Source organism: Panthera uncia, assembly GCF_023721935.1.
Source record: "Panthera uncia isolate 11264 chromosome E2 unlocalized genomic scaffold, Puncia_PCG_1.0 HiC_scaffold_19, whole genome shotgun sequence".
Taxonomy (NCBI): Eukaryota; Metazoa; Chordata; class Mammalia; order Carnivora; family Felidae; genus Panthera; species Panthera uncia.
In genome coordinates this window covers 10,216,735-10,233,537 of record NW_026057588.1, presented here as the reverse complement: position 1 = coordinate 10,233,537, position 16,803 = coordinate 10,216,735, and the positions used below count along the sequence as shown (strand labels likewise).

The window sequence follows — 16,803 nt, the reverse complement described above, 5'->3', positions numbered from 1 at the left end:
TGTTTCTGCCAGACGTCTCAGCTAAGAAGTACCCTGCAACACAGATGATACAAACCTGGGCCACACACCTGAGCCAAGGGCCAGCCTGTGTCCATGAATTCTTGGGGTTCACTTTTTTCTCTCCTTTGGTCTTGTGCTCCCCTCAGTGTTATTTAAAAAAAAAAAAAAATTTTTTTAATGTTTATTTTTGAGAGAGAGAGAGAGACACAGAATCTCAAACAGCCTCCAGGCTCTGAGCTGTCAGCACAGAGCCTAACACGGGGCTTGAACTCACGAACTGTGAGGTCATGACCTGAGCCAAAGTCGGGTGCTTCACTGACAGGGCCACCCAGGCGCCCATCCCCTCAGTGTTTAGAACATCTTCTCTGCAGTCTTCTGGGTCATCCTTACTGGAGCTTGTAGTTTGGTGGGATCCCAGCTCCTGTGAGATTTCCCACCTTGGGCAGGCTTGGCCTTGACTTCTGTGTGCTTGTCCCTCAAGGACAACTCAAGTTTGTTGGCATAAGCAAATGCCCTCAGAGCAAAAGTAGCTTCCATGTCCCATGTACCTTTCCCTTAAATTTCTGGCGTGATGTGTCCTTTAACTGTGTTATATTGGCTATTTGATGCTTTTACGATTTTTTAACTACCTCTTTTCAGCAGAAGAATCCAAATAATCTGGTCTCTCCCTCCAGAAAACTGGCCCACAAAGCCAAGCCAAGACTCAAACCCAGCTCTCTTTGATTCCAAAATCTAAGTATTAAATAACGACCGTGATGTAGCCTAGTCTCTCCGGTCATTTTTATACCCTGATGAGAATGTCAGAGACCGTTAATTGGCTCTCAATATCCATTCTTCTCTCTTCCTTTATACTTGAATTGTTTCAGTGACTTAATTCCTCTTCTTATTTAGTAAATAAGTGAGGATTTTAAAGCTTCAATTATGGGGAACACAGGAATCTTTAGTAAAATACGTTTTTTGTTGTTGGGCATGATGTACCAGCTAAGGCACAACATTTCCCAGTCTCCCTTGCAGCCCTTCCATGTGGCTTAAGCTGTGACTAATGAAATGTTGTATGGCGCAGTAGTTCTGGGAGGAAGGAGTCTTCTCTTCCTGCAAAATAATGATGGCTGGAGTTCTAGCAGCCATCTTAGACCATGAGGATGGGGGCCACAGCCAAAGAATAGTGAGCCAGAAGCAGCCTGGGTTCCTGATGACTTCAGGGCCACCATACGTGCCCATCCTGGATTTCTAAAGAGATAAAAACTATCTTGTTTGAGCTACTAATAACGTTGAGATTTTTGAATCCAAATGGACACAGACGAAGGAGAGTCAAAAACAATCTCAAGCTAAGGGACTTGGCTAACGATTCTTTTCTCAGTCTTTTCCAGCTCACCATGCAGTGGCCCAGGGCTCCCTCCTCTCTCCAACCCCCTCCCTAAACAACACACAAACCAGTCCGGGCCCAGCCTTATAAATATTGATTTTATAGAAAGGACCAATTCAAAACTGGTCAGATGCCACACACCAGAAGCTTCCAGAACCACAAGGATGAAAATCCAAAACCAAAAAAAAAAAACCACAAAAAACCCCAAACAGAACAAATGAAAATACCCCAGGCCAAACTGCCTGAAAAATCAAGGTCTCAGGTGACCAAAGGATTCTAAAGAAACTCACGTGGCTGAGGCTGGAGAGACCCCAATGCCTGAACAAGTACCCAGAATGGAAGGAAAAACAATCCGGAAATTCAAACCCACAGTCCCTGCCCACCGGCCCCCCACGCTGTCAAGAGCGAGGCAAAGGGCTTCACAGCTTTTTTTTTTTTTTTTGGGGGGGGGGGGTAGAGAAGCGATGGCAATAGTTTAAATAATGGGAGATGGGGAATTTTTATATTTCAGCTTTATTTTCTCTTCTTTAGGGGAAGCGAAGAGACTGGTAGCTTTAGGTTAAGAAGAAAACAGTGATTTTTTTTTTTTTTATTGTTTTAATGGGGAAAACATCTAGAAATGGCAGGTTGCCATGAAAAGTGCCACATCTGATCTGTGATCTGATGGCCCCCAATTCCTAAAGAGGAGGTGGGTGAGCCCTGGTGTGGCAGGTCAGGAGAGATACTGGCTTTGCATGCTGCAGCCTCTTGGGAGAACACAGCTCCAGAGACAAAGAACTGGCTGGCATGGGATGGGGGCGGGGGTGCAGCAGAAGGGGGCCAGAATGGGGGAACCCTTAAGTAGTACCAAAATTAGCTGCCGTCTGCTCCCTGCTGGTGGGTCCCTGGGGTGTAGAGTGGCAAGGAGGGTGTTGGGGCTGAACGGAGAAGAAATTGAGATGCTGATAAAAACCACCCTGCTCGAGGGGTCCACGGGCCCTGGGTCTGAAGAGTAGAAAACCAATAGGGGTCGGTCGATCGGAGTGCCTTCTCAATCATCCCCCTGAACCCCATCTCGGTTCTGGAAGGGGATCGACACCGCCTGGAGGGTGACCCAGTCCTGGCCCTGGGCTCCCAGGGGGCAGGGGGAGGGGTGGGCACGGTGGGCTCTCCCCCCACCCCTCCCCCGGCTTCACCTCCCTTCCTCCCGGCCGGCCCGGCCCCCGCCCGGCCCGTTGCAGGGCAGCACCCAGTTGTTATCGTGCAGACCCAGGCGGCAGCCAGGCGTCTCGCGGTCCGCTCGGCGGCAGCACATCCAGTAGGAACGTCCGTAAGGCAGGTCGTGGTGGTAGGGCTTCGGGTGCCAGCGGCAGAGCGACACGTCACCCTTCTCGTATCTCTTGCGGCACTGCTTGCAAGGGTCATCGCGATACAGGGGGTCGCGGCTCCAGCGCGAGTCTGTGGCCCGCACACCGAACGCCTCAATGATGCCCTTGAAGTGGTGGCAGGTGCACTTGAGGGCCGCCAGGGCCCGCGTGGGCAGGAAGCTGAAGATCTTCACCAGCACGTGCTCGGGCAGCAGCAGCATGTACTGCCGCGGCTCCAGCAGCCGCTGGATCTTGAAGCGGATCTCCAGGAAGTCGTGCGACACGTGCCGATACAGGCGGCACAGGGAGGTGTCCGCTGTCCCCTCGGCGTCGTCCGGGCCTGGCGCGGTGGTGGGGGAGTCGGCTGGGGGCGGCTCGGGGGGCCCGTCCGGACCCCGGGACTGGAGGAAGAAGAGCTGGCCCGGTGGGGGCGGCTCCTCGGGGCTGACCGTCAGGCACACCGTCTCCTCTTTCACATTCTTGGTGCCATCCTTGCCAAAGAAGATGCACTCGTCCACCACACCCGTCACTACCACGTCCACGTGGAAGCCTGACGCGCCGCAGTCCCGGGCAGGGGGCGGAGGGGGCGCCGGGGGAGTGTCCTCAGGCCTGGCAGGGACCGGGCTCTCCCCCTCGCTGGCTTCATCCGCCCGAGCCAGAAGGAACTCCACATTGCTGGGCAGGGCATCCCGAGAGGGGCTGATGAGCTGGTACAGGTCACAGGTGATCTTGTCCTTGGCTCGGGCCCCGGGGCCTGGGCTGCCGGGGTAGGCACAACCGGGCCGGCCGCTGCTCCCGTTGGGCAAGCTGCCGTCGGGCGCCCGGGGCTCTCGGCCGTTGGAGATGCGAAAGGCGATGCGCACCTCCCCTGGGCCGGGCCCAGGCCGCTCCTCTTTGCGGAGGCCTTTGGCTGGAGGGCTGTCCCGCTGGGCCTCAAAGTGGGCCACTGCCTCAGCTACGCGGCTGCAGTCCCCACCACCAGACCTCCGCTCGGACCCCAGCCCTTTGGCAGGCCCACCCTGCTCAGCCGACACGAAGACCACAGGCGCCGGGGTGCCGGGGCGTGGGTAGTTCTGCAGGGCCAGGGCGGCCCGCTGTTCCACCAGGGCCACCATCTCGGCCACAGAGAGCAGGTCTACATCCTCACCAGCTGAGGCTGGGGCTCCTTCAGCGGCAGGGGGCCCCTCTCGGCCCCCTGGGTCCGGTGGAGCCTTAGTAGGCTCAAGACAGCGCCTCCTCCGCTTGGCCTTGGAGCTGTCACTGCCCCAGTGCCCCTTGACCTTCATGGAGCTGGCCCGGCTGCCCCCCCCACACTGGTGGGCCACAAAGAAGGCCACCTTCTCCTTTGTATTCCCGGGCTTGATCACGTACCACGTGTCCAGCAGGACTCGCCCCTCATCGCCAGCAGCTGCTGCGGAGAGGAGCGGGGCAGGCTGGGAGGCAGGGGCCTCCGTGGCCAAGGTGGGCGGGGTGTTCTCTGAGTGGGCAGGCCCGTGGTCTGGCTCGGCCCCGCTGCCCGGCTCCGGGCAGGCTGATGGCTTGAGGGCCGCGGCAGGCGGGCGCGGCTGGTTCTGGGAGTAGGTGCCAAAGGGCCGGGGGCACCAGAGCTGGAAGGGCAGGAGGCCGCTGCGGTCCATCCTGGGAAACGGTAGCAGACAGGCCGGGGTTCACCGCATTTCAGGACCTGCCCGGATGGTCAGGGGAGGCTCCGCAGGCCACCTGGAGACAGGGAAGAGGAGGTTGGGGAGCTGGGGGAATAGCTTGCCCTCCTCCTACCACCCTGGCCTCAACCTCTTCTGAGGGGACAGACCAACTTAGACCACTGAGAACTCTACTCCTGCCCCGCTGCACAGGTGAGCAAAGGGAGGGCTGCAGAGGGGATGAGAGCCGGTCTTTAAACACCCAGAAGGTAACCAGAGCCGGCAGCCTGTCGCAACCGTGCAGGTCATACTCTGTGGCCCGACTGCCCTCACTCACGATCCAGAGGCCTCCTGCTACCATAACCCTGGACTCTAGTGAAAGTAGCAACTGACAGGTCCTCCTTTGTCTCCTTGCTCACCCAACAGCCAGTTCCTCAAAAGACAAGAATTCCCAGCCCTACCCACAGCTACGGCTACTTGAGTCCACGGAGGAAGGAATGAGGTAGGCTGGGCAGGGGGAGAAAATCCAAGGTCACAGCCAGCCAGGCCCTTAAGAAATCAGCTCTTCACTTTGTTCAAGTCGTGGGGCTCCCTGAGACACCCTCAAAGCTGTGTGTCCTCGCCCAGAAAGAACGCACACACTCGCACAAGACCGTGCAGGTGATTAATTCCGTTAGGCACAGCCACAGACCTCCGGGATAAGAAGGCCTGCTCTGGTGGACACAGGTCAACTGAGTGGGGAAGGGTTTACTTAGCGTAACACCAGGCCCTCAAACTTGGTTTCGGGACTTTTCAATTCAGGGCTCTCTTAATGACGACCGTTTTATTTTGCAACGACTTTGTGCATGACCTACTCTGGAGACAATTCTGCCACTGAGTCTGGCGTGATCGCTTCGCACTGCGGGACCACCAGGCAGCACATCCCTCCATCTCAATCATTCCCTGGGTCCATCTCCCTCCAGGCATCTTGAAACCAAAATACTCTCCAAACCTCCAACCTCCCCAAACCTCCAACCTCCCACGTCACCATAGACCAGGGGTCAGCAAACTACAGCCCATTGCCTGTCTCTGCAAATAAAGTTTTACTGAAACATGCTCATCTATTTATGGCTGCTTGCATACTACAATGGCAGAATAGTTGCAACAGAGGGCATACGGCCTTGCAAAGTCTAAAATACTCATTATCTGGCCCTTTATAGAAAAAGTCAGCTGACCCCTGCACTACAGACTATTCCAGGGGTCCTGAATTCTAAATTCAGGCAATTCCACAGACACCACTAAAAATTCCATCATTTCATGGTCCTGTGGACAGCATTCAAAATTCAGACAGCCTCCAAACACCCACAGACACCAGTCACAAAGAGAGTCCTAAGCCTAAAAATACTTATCCCTCATAATCCATGATCCCACCTTCCCCTCAAATACTTACAACCCCTGCTGAAATCCCAGTTCTTTGTTTCAAACAAGAATCACCATACAACCCCTAAAACCTATAGAGGACGAAATCTACCGTTCATCAATACATCCAAATGCTCAGGAATAGACACACAAACATAGCAAAAGCCATTTTCTATAGATGCTCTACAGATAACTCTACAACTTGGCTACCCTCTAAAATCCTCCCTTCAGACCCTACCCTTATCTTCGGAATATATGCCTTCCCCCAAATATCCAGACTCTCTCAAAACCTAATTTAAATTCCTAAACCTATAAATATCCCCTCCAGCACAGAAGGCTCCAATCTCAAGGAACCCCTCGCAAATCCCATGTCTACCAAGGACTCCGACATTCACAGTGATTTCCCAACCTCACAGATACCCCAAAAAGAGGAGTCTCCTGAAATCCTATACTCCCCTTCAAATACTTTCTAAACCTCTATATGTATTTCCTAATTCCACACAAGCCCTTCGACTGAAAAAAAAAAACAAAACAAAACAAACAAAAAAACCAACCAACCTAAAACATAAAAGCTCCCTAACACATAAGACTAATCCCAAACCTTATATTTTTCAAAGTCCCCCAAACCCCCAAATCCTCCCAAAGAATCCTCACAAATGACACGTGCTTATTGCGTGTTCGCTGGAGCTTATTAGATACTGTTCTAACAATTCCTGCTAATCCTCCTCGGTCCCGATGAAGCAGGTTAGCGTTATTAATTAGTTCCTGTGTCCAGATGAGACACAGAAAGGTTTAACCCCAAATCGAGGGTCAGACAGGTAGGAAGAAGTTGAGGCGGCGAAAGCCCAGGCATTCTGGCTCCAGCATCGGTACCCCTGGATTCTTTATTTTGTTCCTAAGTCTCTCCGTGAGCTCCTCAAATCGCAAACCCACCAGACATCTCAAACCGCAAAGGAGACCCCTACAATACAACCGAAAGTTCCACATTACGAAAGAACCCAAACCCAAACCCCAAGGCTCCCCCTAAGCTCAAGGGAACCCCAAGTATCCCCCACACCCACGCAAACACTTTCTCAAGCCCCCAGATAACGATTAACTGCGAAGGGAGCCCCAAATTTTGAACTGCCCCCCCATTCGGACGACCCCCGAAACCTAGACACGCCCCCAAAGGGCCCTCACCCTCGAGCCCCGCCCCCCTGCGGCGGGAGAGGGAGGCAGCACATACGCATGCGCGCGCAAGAGAAGAGGGCCCGCCCCCTCACTCCTGCTCTCCGGACGTCGCGTGGTGGCGCGCGACTACTTTCTCTCCGCCCCTTTGTTGACAGACGCGCGCGTGACGCCCCCAGCCAATGAGCGGCTGCCGTTCGGGGCGATGCCCATATAAGGAATGGCTTGGCGAAGGGGCCTAACTTCGAAAGAGGGAGGAGTAGGCGAGAGGTGAAGGGGGTGTGGAAACAGCGGAGTGTAAGAGAGCGTAGAACAATTCCCAACTTCTTGCTAAAACGTAGGATCAAGGCCAGGACAGAGGCCATGGTATTCAGGGATAGGTACATTACACGGCTTTCCCTCTAAACAGGAGCCCCGATTGACAGTTGAGATTTAAAGGGCCGGGCAGCTTCAGGATTGAGGGCAGAAGGAACCGGGCAGAAAGATCTGAGTGCCCAGGTTTGGTTGGGAACCCTGGAGACCGAGATTTCCAGTGGGGGAAACTGGGCAGCGGGATCACATCATCCTTGAAAAACAAATGGCAGAACTCTGCGATGCCTCCCCACCCGCCTTCCCCACCTCGGCAATGAGTCTAAGGCTCTGGGCTTGGCATTCAAGGCTCAAGCTGTGTGTCCAAATGGACCTCTCCATTCAGCCTTTCCAGCCAGGCGCCCCAAATCTGACTCAGACTTAGTACAAGGAAAGAATATTAAATACTTCAACAATGCTTTTTAAATATTAGTTACCTGTTAAAATGATAATACTTAGGATATAATTTAAATAAATTACTTAAAATTAACTTCATCTCTTTCTTTTGACTTTTTAAAAAATGTGGCTACTAGAAGATTTTAAATTACACATACGGCTCGCATTATTATTTCTATTAAACAGGGCTCACCTAGATCCTTACAAAACCAGGCTGATTGAAGAGCTATCCAAAGTGACTCCACTGCAGCCATCTGTCCAAGTGTCACCTGTCTGTCCTTCCACCACCCTGCCCCAGCCGTGCCTGCTCCCACCAATCCTGCACATCACAGCCAGAAGGGTCTTCAAGCACAGACCTGACCCTGTCACTACCCTGTACAAAACCTACCATGAATGACTCCCCGGTGCCCTTGGGAGAAAGCCCCGGTACCCTACAAGTCCAACCTCATCCCTCCTCACTCCTCCACACCCCCAGTGGACCCCGGAGGGCACCAGATCTGGCACAGAGAGTGGTTTGAGTACTTGCAACCCTGTCTGACCCTCAGTAGAAACTATTATCCTCTCCAATGTAAGAATAAAGAAACAGAAGCCAGACAGGTGGCCTACGCAGAACTGGTGCGAGTGGGAGCAGGGATAGGAATCCAGGGAATCTGATTCTAGAACGCTGTGCCCCATTGCTTTGCTATATATTCTCTGGGGTACTAGCTCAGCCATTCCTTTCTCGAAGAAGCGAATCTCCCAGCCTGGGTCAGACTCCCCCTCTGCACTCCCCCACCTCGGGCGCCTTGCTGTGACTCCTCAAAGTCACCAAACTCTTCCCTTCCACGGTCTTTGCACTGGTTCTTCCCACTAACTGGAATGCTTTCCCTCCGGATCTCCACGTGGCTCAGTTCTTTAATCCATTTGCTTTGCTCAAATGTAACTGTAACAGGGAGGGTTTGCCTGAGCTCCCTTCCGGGGAAACCTCCCACCTGCCCAGAGAAGGATCTCTGACGAGTCCCAGCCCTGCCCATGCTGAGTCACCACTGTCTCTACAGATGGATTTGTCTCTTCTGCTGGACAGTGAACCCAGAGGGGCCAGAGCGGTCATGGTCGTTATGGTGTCCCCAGCAGCACTGCCCAGCGTGAGACTGAATGGCTGGACCGCTCCTGCAGCTCCCTGTCTGAAACTTTACGAGGCCTGGCAGTGTAGACTCTGTTTCACAGCCAGCTTCTGTCTGTGTCCGAGGTCACTGGGGCAGAATTTTCTAACTTCCCACACACTGAACCCTCCACATGGCCCTACACGAGGTCAGCTTTCAGAGAATGCTCCATGAAGGTCCAATACTGTAAGACATCGTGACCCAGAAGGCTAAAAGTTAAAAAAAAAAAAAAAAAAAAAAAAAAAAAAGGAAAAAGACCAGACAAATATGAACCAAGAGACAAGCAGAAGAGTGCCAATACCGTTTAAAAAAAACCGGCGGGGCCCCTGGGTGGCTCAGTCAGTGAAGCAATGGACTCCTGATTTCGGCTCAGGTCGTGATCTCCTGATCTCGTGGTTTATGGGTTCAAGTCCCACGGCAGGGAGCCTGCTTGCGATTCTCTCTCCCTCTCTGCCCCTCCCCCGCTCCCACTCCACAAGTGTGGTGGGAAACCGCAAAGCATCTCCCCCGAAGAGACGGGCTGGACTGATGAAATTAGTAAGGAACTGAACCACACCATCCACACCCGTGGTGGAAAGATCCCAACAGTTCGAGAATCCCCTAGCTGACATTCAGAGGCCCTCCCGTGTGCTGGCTTGGAGTTGGGCGCCGGGGCCACAGAGATGACACTGAGCTCACACGAGGAGCTCATGAGAAAGGGGGCAGACGTCCAAATAAACAGTCGTGACCCACATGAATGTGTCAGGAGAGAAAATGACGATCACGACGGTGGTTCGCCCTCGAGCACTCGCTGGTTGCCAGGCTTGGCTCGGAGCGTTTTACGGATATTAAGTCACTTCATTCTCACATCACCTCGCCATTTCTGACCTCATTTCAAGGAAGTGGAGGCACAGAAGGGCGAAGTAATTGCCCTCAGACACAGCTTTGTGGCAGGAGTTCACGAAGTACCAGCGGCTTTATTCACCGAGCAGCAGTTTGTGTGGATCAAGTTACTCAGTCCTCAAAAACTGCAGTCCCCCCAGCAACAGCCACATACATTCTCCTTTCCCTTCCCGATTTTTTTTTTTTTTTTTTTTTTCTGAGAGAGAGAAGAGAGCGCGAGCGCATGTAAGCAGGGGAGAGGGGCAAAGGGAGAGGGACTGAGAATCCTAAGCAGACTCCAAGCTCAGTACAGAGCCCCATGGGGGGGCTCGATCTCATGATCCTGCGATCATGGCCTGAGCTGAAATCAAGAGTTGGATGCTCCACCGACGGAGCCACCCAGGGGCCCCCGATTTGCTTTTTCCCTTAGCACATATCACTATCTAATATACCATAAACTTTGTCTATAAAGTTTGTCGGTCTCCCCTCACTAAAACGCAAGCTCCCGCAGGACTGGTGGTTTCGTCCACTTTATTTCACTGCTAGATCCCCAGCTTTTAGAACAGCACCAAGCACTTGGCGACTCAGACCGTTCTCCCTGGAACAGTGGTCCCTGGGAGTGTGTTAGGAATGTAGTCTTGGGGCACCCGAGTGGTTCAGTCGGTTAAGCTTTACGCCTCTGACTCTTGATTTTGGCTCAGGTCATGATCTTACAGTTTGTGAGTTGGAGCCCCAGGTCGAGCTCTGTGCTGACAGTGAGGAGCCTGCTTGGGAGTCTCTCTCTCCCTCTCTCTCTTCCCCTCCCCTGCTCTCTCTCTCAAAATAAATAAACTTAAAAGAATAAGTAAATACAATAAAAAATGTAAAAAAAAAAAACAAACAAAAAAAAGGGAACGTAGTCTCATAGTCTCGGGCTCTGCCCTACACCTGCTGAGTCGGAATGTGCCCTTTGACAAAGTCTCTCGGGGATTCATATGCACGTTTAAGTTGGAGAGGCAATGCCCTAACACAGCAGAGGTATGCGATGCATATTTGTTGGAACAAACTCCTAACCCTGCCATGCTGCCCGTCTTCCCTCGGGATACTGGGGACCTCTTGGGAAAAGCTGGCTGGTTCCAGACAAGCCCCCGTGGGGAAAGCCTGCCCCCAGCACCTCCTCCAGGAGTTATTCGGGAGTGCCCTCCCAAGCTATTCGGCATCTCTTCCTCCTGAGGCCTCCTCTGGCAGCATCTGTCACCTGTCACTGCGGAATGACAATGACCTGGGTGAGGGCCCATCTCCCCTCCACCCTGTGGGTTTCTGGAAGGCTGGGACCTCTCCTCGAAGGCACAGCTGCTCCAGCCCCCGCACTTGGCTCAACTGGCCTAGTTTAGCTCTCCCGGCTCTATCCTTTCCATGGTAGCCAGAGAGACTGCTCCAAACAGAAATCAGACCACATCACTCCCCTGCTGAAAACCTTTCTGTGAGAGGCGCAAGTCTGCAAAAACAAAAATACCTGTCCGGGAACCCTTCTCAGGAAGCTACCAGAGGATTTGCTTCTCTGATATGAAAACAGTGAACGAAGAAAAAGGGAGCTATCAGATCAAAGAACTAAGTGTAGCCCCGGAAGAGAGGCAAAAGGAATCCCCACATGAAGGTAAAGGGACAGCCTGGGAGGACAGTGCGGTGCAGGAGGTCTAGGGAGAACCCGTTCCCATCAATGCACAAAGAAAGGAGGAAGGCTAACAATTAACAAGCTAAGTGCACATCTTAAGAAGTTGGAAACAATGTCAACTACAGCAGAATAAAGCAAAGAAAGGAGAAAGGCAATAAAAAGTGGATGCCTGGCCCCCCTCACTCTGACTCACGGTGATGTCCCCACCAACCCCCGCCCTTGGGGCGCCTCCATCCCAGGGATAGGGCTGTCAGGGTCACGGCAGCACAGGGCTGGGCACAGAGCAGGTGCTCAGGGAATGCACTGGTCCACCGTCCCGCAGGAATCGGTGGCTTCTTACCAGAGCTCTGTTCCTGGTCCTGCTGCTTCTATCCCCCACCCTCTCCACCCCCACTCCTGCCACCATTCGGTCCACAATCTTGATTCATCCAGGCCCCTTTCTCGGCTTTTTGGCCTCAGGGTCTGCTGGTCTCTGTCTCCCTCTCAAATTTTCCTTCCCAACAGCTCCCTAGTGATAGGAATCATCCAAATCCTCAGGATCTAGAGATTCAAGATGCAGAAAGAATCCAGGCAGGGCCTGCAGACACCCCAGCTTTCCCACTTTTCCCTATGTGCCCATAGGCAGGGTGCTTAACCCTCGGTGCCTCAGTTTCCTCCACTGTAAAATGCAGATAATAACAATACCCACCCACGGGCTGGTTGATGATTCACTGAGATCAACCTTGGTACAGTGCTCAGTGTCAGCTAGGCACCAAGGAGAGGATCAGTGTTCAGGCTCTGGGATTATTATTTTTTTCAATGTTTATTGAATTGAATTGAATTTATTGAATTTTTTCAATTGTTTATTGAATGTTAAAAATTTTTTTTCAATGTTTATTTTTTGAGAGACAGAGAGTCAGAGCATGAGCAGGGAGGGACAGAGAGAGAGACACACAGGCAGAATCCGAAGCAGGCTCCAGGATCTGAGCCATCAGCACAGAGCCTGATGCGGGGCTGGAACTCATGAACGGTGAGGTCATGACCTGAGCCAAAGTCAGACACTTAACCGACTGAGCCACCCAGGTGCCCCTGGGATTATTATTTTTTTTTATGTTTGTTTATTTTTGAGAGAGAGAGAGACAGAGAGACAGAGAGACAGAGAGAGAGAGAGAGAGAGAGAGAGAGAACAAGTGGGGAAGGGGCAGAGACAGAGGGAGCCGGGCTCCAGGCTCTGAGCTGTCAGCACAGAGCCCAGTGCAGGGCTCGAACTCACTCAGGAACCAAACCACGGGATGATGACCTGAGCGAAAGTCAAGACACTTCACTGAAGTCAGACACTTAACCCACGGAGCCACCCAGGCGCCCCCAGGCTCTGGGATTATTAAGAGAACGTGAGACTGCCTAACAGTTTGGAAATCACTGGCTGAACCAAAGACTTCATCCCTCTTTATTTAATAACTCTGAAGTGAAACTGACCCTAGTCCCTCACAGTAACCAAAATATGGACATTCCTTTGTTCCTGTCGTGTACTGGGTCTCCCCTATTAATGAAACAGATATTTACAGAGCAGGTACTGTGTGCCAGCCGCTTGTTCCGGGCACTGGGGATATGCAGGGAAAAAGAGATAAAAATCCTCGCCTTCCTGGGGCTCACATACTAATTGGAGGCAGTAACAGTAAAAATAGAGTAAGTTAAGTTCCAAGGTGGCAAGCGCTATGGGGAAACAAATACGGCGAGTAGGAGGACTGGGAGTGGAAGTGGAAATTATGATCTTTTTTTGTTGTTAAGTTTATTTATTTTTGAGAGAGAGAGGAGGGGAGAGAACATGAGCCGGGGAGGGGCAGAGAGAGGAGGAGGGAGAGAATCCCAAGCAGGCTCTGTGCCGTCAGATCTCACAAACTATGAGATCATGACCCGAGCCAAAATCAAGAGTCGAAATCAAGAGTCAGATGCTTAACTAACTGAGCCACCCAGGAGCCCCATAGTGAGGGTTATGATCTTAATCGAGGGGTTAGGATGGAATCATGGAGCAGGTGACAAGCCAGGAAAACTTGTACTTTTAGGAATAATACAGCATTACCAGAGCTACTAGAAATATACCATTAGAACTGGTAAAAATAGGGGCATCTGGGTGGCTCAGTCAGTTAAGCTTCCAATTCATGATCTCAGCTCAGGTCTTTAATTTTTTTTTTTTAATGTTTATTTTATTTTTGAGGCGGGGGAGGGGCAGAGGGAGAGGGAGACACAGAATCCGAAGCAGGCTCCAGGCTCCGAGCTGTCAGCACAGAGCCTGACATGGGGCTCGAACTCACGGACCGCGAGATCTTGACCTGAACTGAAGTCCGATGCTTAACCGACTGAGCCACCCAGGCGCCCCAGCTCAGGTGTTGAGCTCAGGTGTTGATCATAGGACCGTGAGTTCAAGCCCCGCATTGGGCTCCATGCTGGGCATGAAGCCTACTTTAAAAAAAAAAGAAAAGAAAAGAAATGGTAAAAATATCATTGTATGAGTAAGCTTCGGACAGGCACAGGCTGAAAAACACATTTAAGATTTTAAGAAAAGGCAAAATGACTTGGAAAGCAGGCACATTTCCCAAGACGGACAAATAAAGGAAAGGGGGAGCAAAGTGTCACCATACCCCAGGGGACCCAGATGTGACATACAGGCACAGGGACAAGTGAGAGGCTGGCACGCTTTACTCCCAAACCAATAAGTTTTCAGATAACACACTGAGAGCTGAAGACAAAGGGTTAAAGACCCCTGAAAGCAAGCACAAGCAGGCAAAGCTAGCATGAGGGGCTGCAAATGAATCAGTAAGAGAAATCCCAAGCCCGAAAAATGAGCACGAATGTCACCAGCACTGTGACAACAGCAAGCTCCCCAGGGGCAAGGTGTCAGTCTACACATAGTAGGTGCTCTATCAACACTGTGAACTACTCAAGGAAGGAACCCCCATTTTTTGGAAGAGGAAACCGAGGTCCAGAGGGGTTAAGGGTCTTGCCTAAAGTCACACAGCTAGTGTGTGATGGGGCCGGGATTCAAATCTGAGCGTTCTGGTTCCAAAGCATATGCTCAATAGTTTCTTTCCCGAAAGAATAAAAATCACAAAAACACCTCATACTTCGTATTCACTAACCGTTTTATATATGTTACCTTATCATCTCCTTACAAGAGCCCTGTGCTTGGAATGTGGCCCCAGGTTACACAAGAAAACTCGAGGGCCAGAGTGGGAATGCAACTTGGCCAAGGACACACAGCGCAGAGGAAGGGATTTGTACCCCGGTGTATCTGAGGCCAGTGCTTTTAACCATAAACTTTCCCATCAGAGTCAGAAAACTTACCTGATAAACTCAGGAAGCCTCACAACAAATGAACCAAACTGTTTCAAGATGAATTACAAAGTTACCTAACTGCCCGGGGAGGCTGGAATGACCCAAAGGTTGGGGTAAGAAAACACAGTTGTTGGAAATATTTCCTATTCACTGAAATGCCTGGAGCTGGGCCAGGCTGGGCATTGGGAAGTGAATTATTTATATTTGGCTGGCGATGGGAATGGGGACAGATTGAGTCTCTGAGCAACCCCCCTTGGGGAGTCGCCCTTGGACATGGGAGCCTAGGGGTAGTGGGTGGGACACCAGAAGGGTGAGATATGGGGGCAATCTGTGAGAGAACGAAAAGGAGGCAGACTGGCTGATGTCTCCCTCACTGGTCGCTGTCTTCCACTTTCTCTCTCAAGTCTGTTTCCCGCTCCCGCTCCCGCTCAAAAAATGCTAACTCATGTGTATTGAGCACTTACTCCAAGAACTTTACGTGCTGACCTCCCTGGATCCTCTGACCTTCCTAGGGTTACCGATCCCATTTCATAGTTAAGGAGAAGTTAAGGAGAAGACTTGCCCAAGGTCACACAGCAAATGACAGAACCACAATTCAAACTGAAGACTGCCTCTGTTCTCGAGTCTCTGCCCTACTCTTGGCGTTTCAGTACAAGGCAAAGGGACTGAATTGCAGTGGTGAAAGCAGATTCTGTGCCAGTATGCCTAGCTTGGAATCCTGAGCCTACCATTTAATGCTGGATGACATTAGGAAAGTGGCTTAAGTTCTCTGTGCCTCTGCTTCCTCTCTGTAGAATGGAAATAACAACAGCACCTACACCTTAGGGGTGTTGCCAGAATTAAATGAGTTAATATGCACCAGGAGCTAAGAAAAGGGCCAGGCACTTCCTAAACCATAAATGTCAGCTGTAATCCACTGAGGAGAGCCCGGGCATGGCATGCTTCTTAGCCGGGATATGCCCAGAGCAGTGCCAGGTTTTGAGAAACTGCCTCCGGGGTTGGACTGATAAGGAGGGAATCCATCAGCACCTGTGACCCAGTCACATTCCTGGGGTGGGGAACTTCCCACCAACAGCTCCGAGACTGGGGACTTATTACAAGAGAGGGTAACAATCTTAAGAGGCCCTCCCTCTTCTCAGTGGCAAGTTGTTCCCACAACTCAGATAAGGGCACCAAGTTTCAGAGACGGGAGACTTGTTCAGGTCACCAAGGAGGGACCGAATGCGATCTGAAGGCTGGACTGCCAGTACACATCGACCACTACACTTTTCGAGATCCCACTGGAGAAACGCGAGTGCAAAAGGTTCTCTCTGTGGCCCTTTCTGGCCGTCTTATCCTAGTTCTGTGACTGTCCAGTTTCTTGGGAGTCTCTGGCTGGTCTAGGCAAACTATCGTTACATTCAGGCGCCTAATCTCATGCTCTCCACCCATTCCCAGTACGGTAGCCTAACCAACACATCACTCTACCATTGATTTCTCTCCTTCCACCACCTCAGCTTGCCCTCCTGCCCCCAGTCCGATCTAGAGGCCCCAACCCACCGCAGCCACAGCTGGCTTCTCCCTCGGAGCCTACTACAGACCCCCTCATTCATCTAGCCCTGACTCCCATGCCTCTCCGCATCCCCCAGGCTACTCCCCCTCGAAATTGCTCCCTTCAGGGCCTCTGCCGGGACGCCCAGCCCCTTCTCCAACTCGGGACTCCCTTCCCCAGCTCGGAGCTCCCTTACAATCAATCCCAAGGCTCGACTCCCTCCCCACCTCCAAGACCCCTCCCCAGCCCCCATTCTTCTACTACTCCCTCCGGCTCCCGTTTCTCCCAAACCCCTCCCCAAAGCGATCTCTCCTCGTCCAGCCTCTTCTTTAGCCACTGCCCCTTCCTTCTCGCCACCGGCCCCGAACCTCCGCCCCAGCTTTCCAGCGTCCCCAGCCCCCGCTCGAGGTTCTCACCATCTCTCCGCGCCGCAGCTCTTCTCGGCTACGCGGGTTTCCCCCACTCGCTCCTCTCCAGCCTCCCCTTCCGGGTTCCCGCCCCGAAGCCCGCTGGGAATTGGAGTCCGAGTGGCCACGGACTACACCTCCCAGAAGGCAGCGTGATCAAGCTTGGAGGTGGAGAAAGGAAGCAAACTGGGCGGGCTGGGGAGAAGATCGACTCTAACTCCCAGGAGGCGGTGAG

At 52.2% G+C, this 16,803-nt stretch overlaps 1 protein-coding gene across 2 annotated transcripts; it reads right to left on the bottom strand.

Annotated features, from left to right (window-relative positions):
* Positions 1 to 1,444: 1,444 nt before the first annotated feature.
* On the bottom strand, positions 1,445 to 16,660 carry FBXO46 (F-box protein 46). Of its 2 annotated transcripts, none has more exons than XM_049621175.1 (2): positions 16,578 to 16,660; positions 1,445 to 4,431 (listed from the first exon to the last, which is right to left on the bottom strand). In XM_049621175.1, the coding sequence occupies exon 2, from the start codon at positions 4,347 to 4,349 to the stop codon at positions 2,538 to 2,540; it is 1,812 nt and encodes a 603-aa protein (XP_049477132.1). In that variant the 5' UTR covers positions 4,350 to 4,431; positions 16,578 to 16,660; the 3' UTR covers positions 1,445 to 2,537. The 2 variants fall into 2 exon arrangements, with proteins under 2 accessions (XP_049477132.1, XP_049477133.1); XM_049621176.1 differs by lacking the exon at positions 16,578 to 16,660 and adding an exon at positions 6,930 to 8,703.
* Between the last annotated feature and the right edge of the window lie 143 nt (positions 16,661 to 16,803).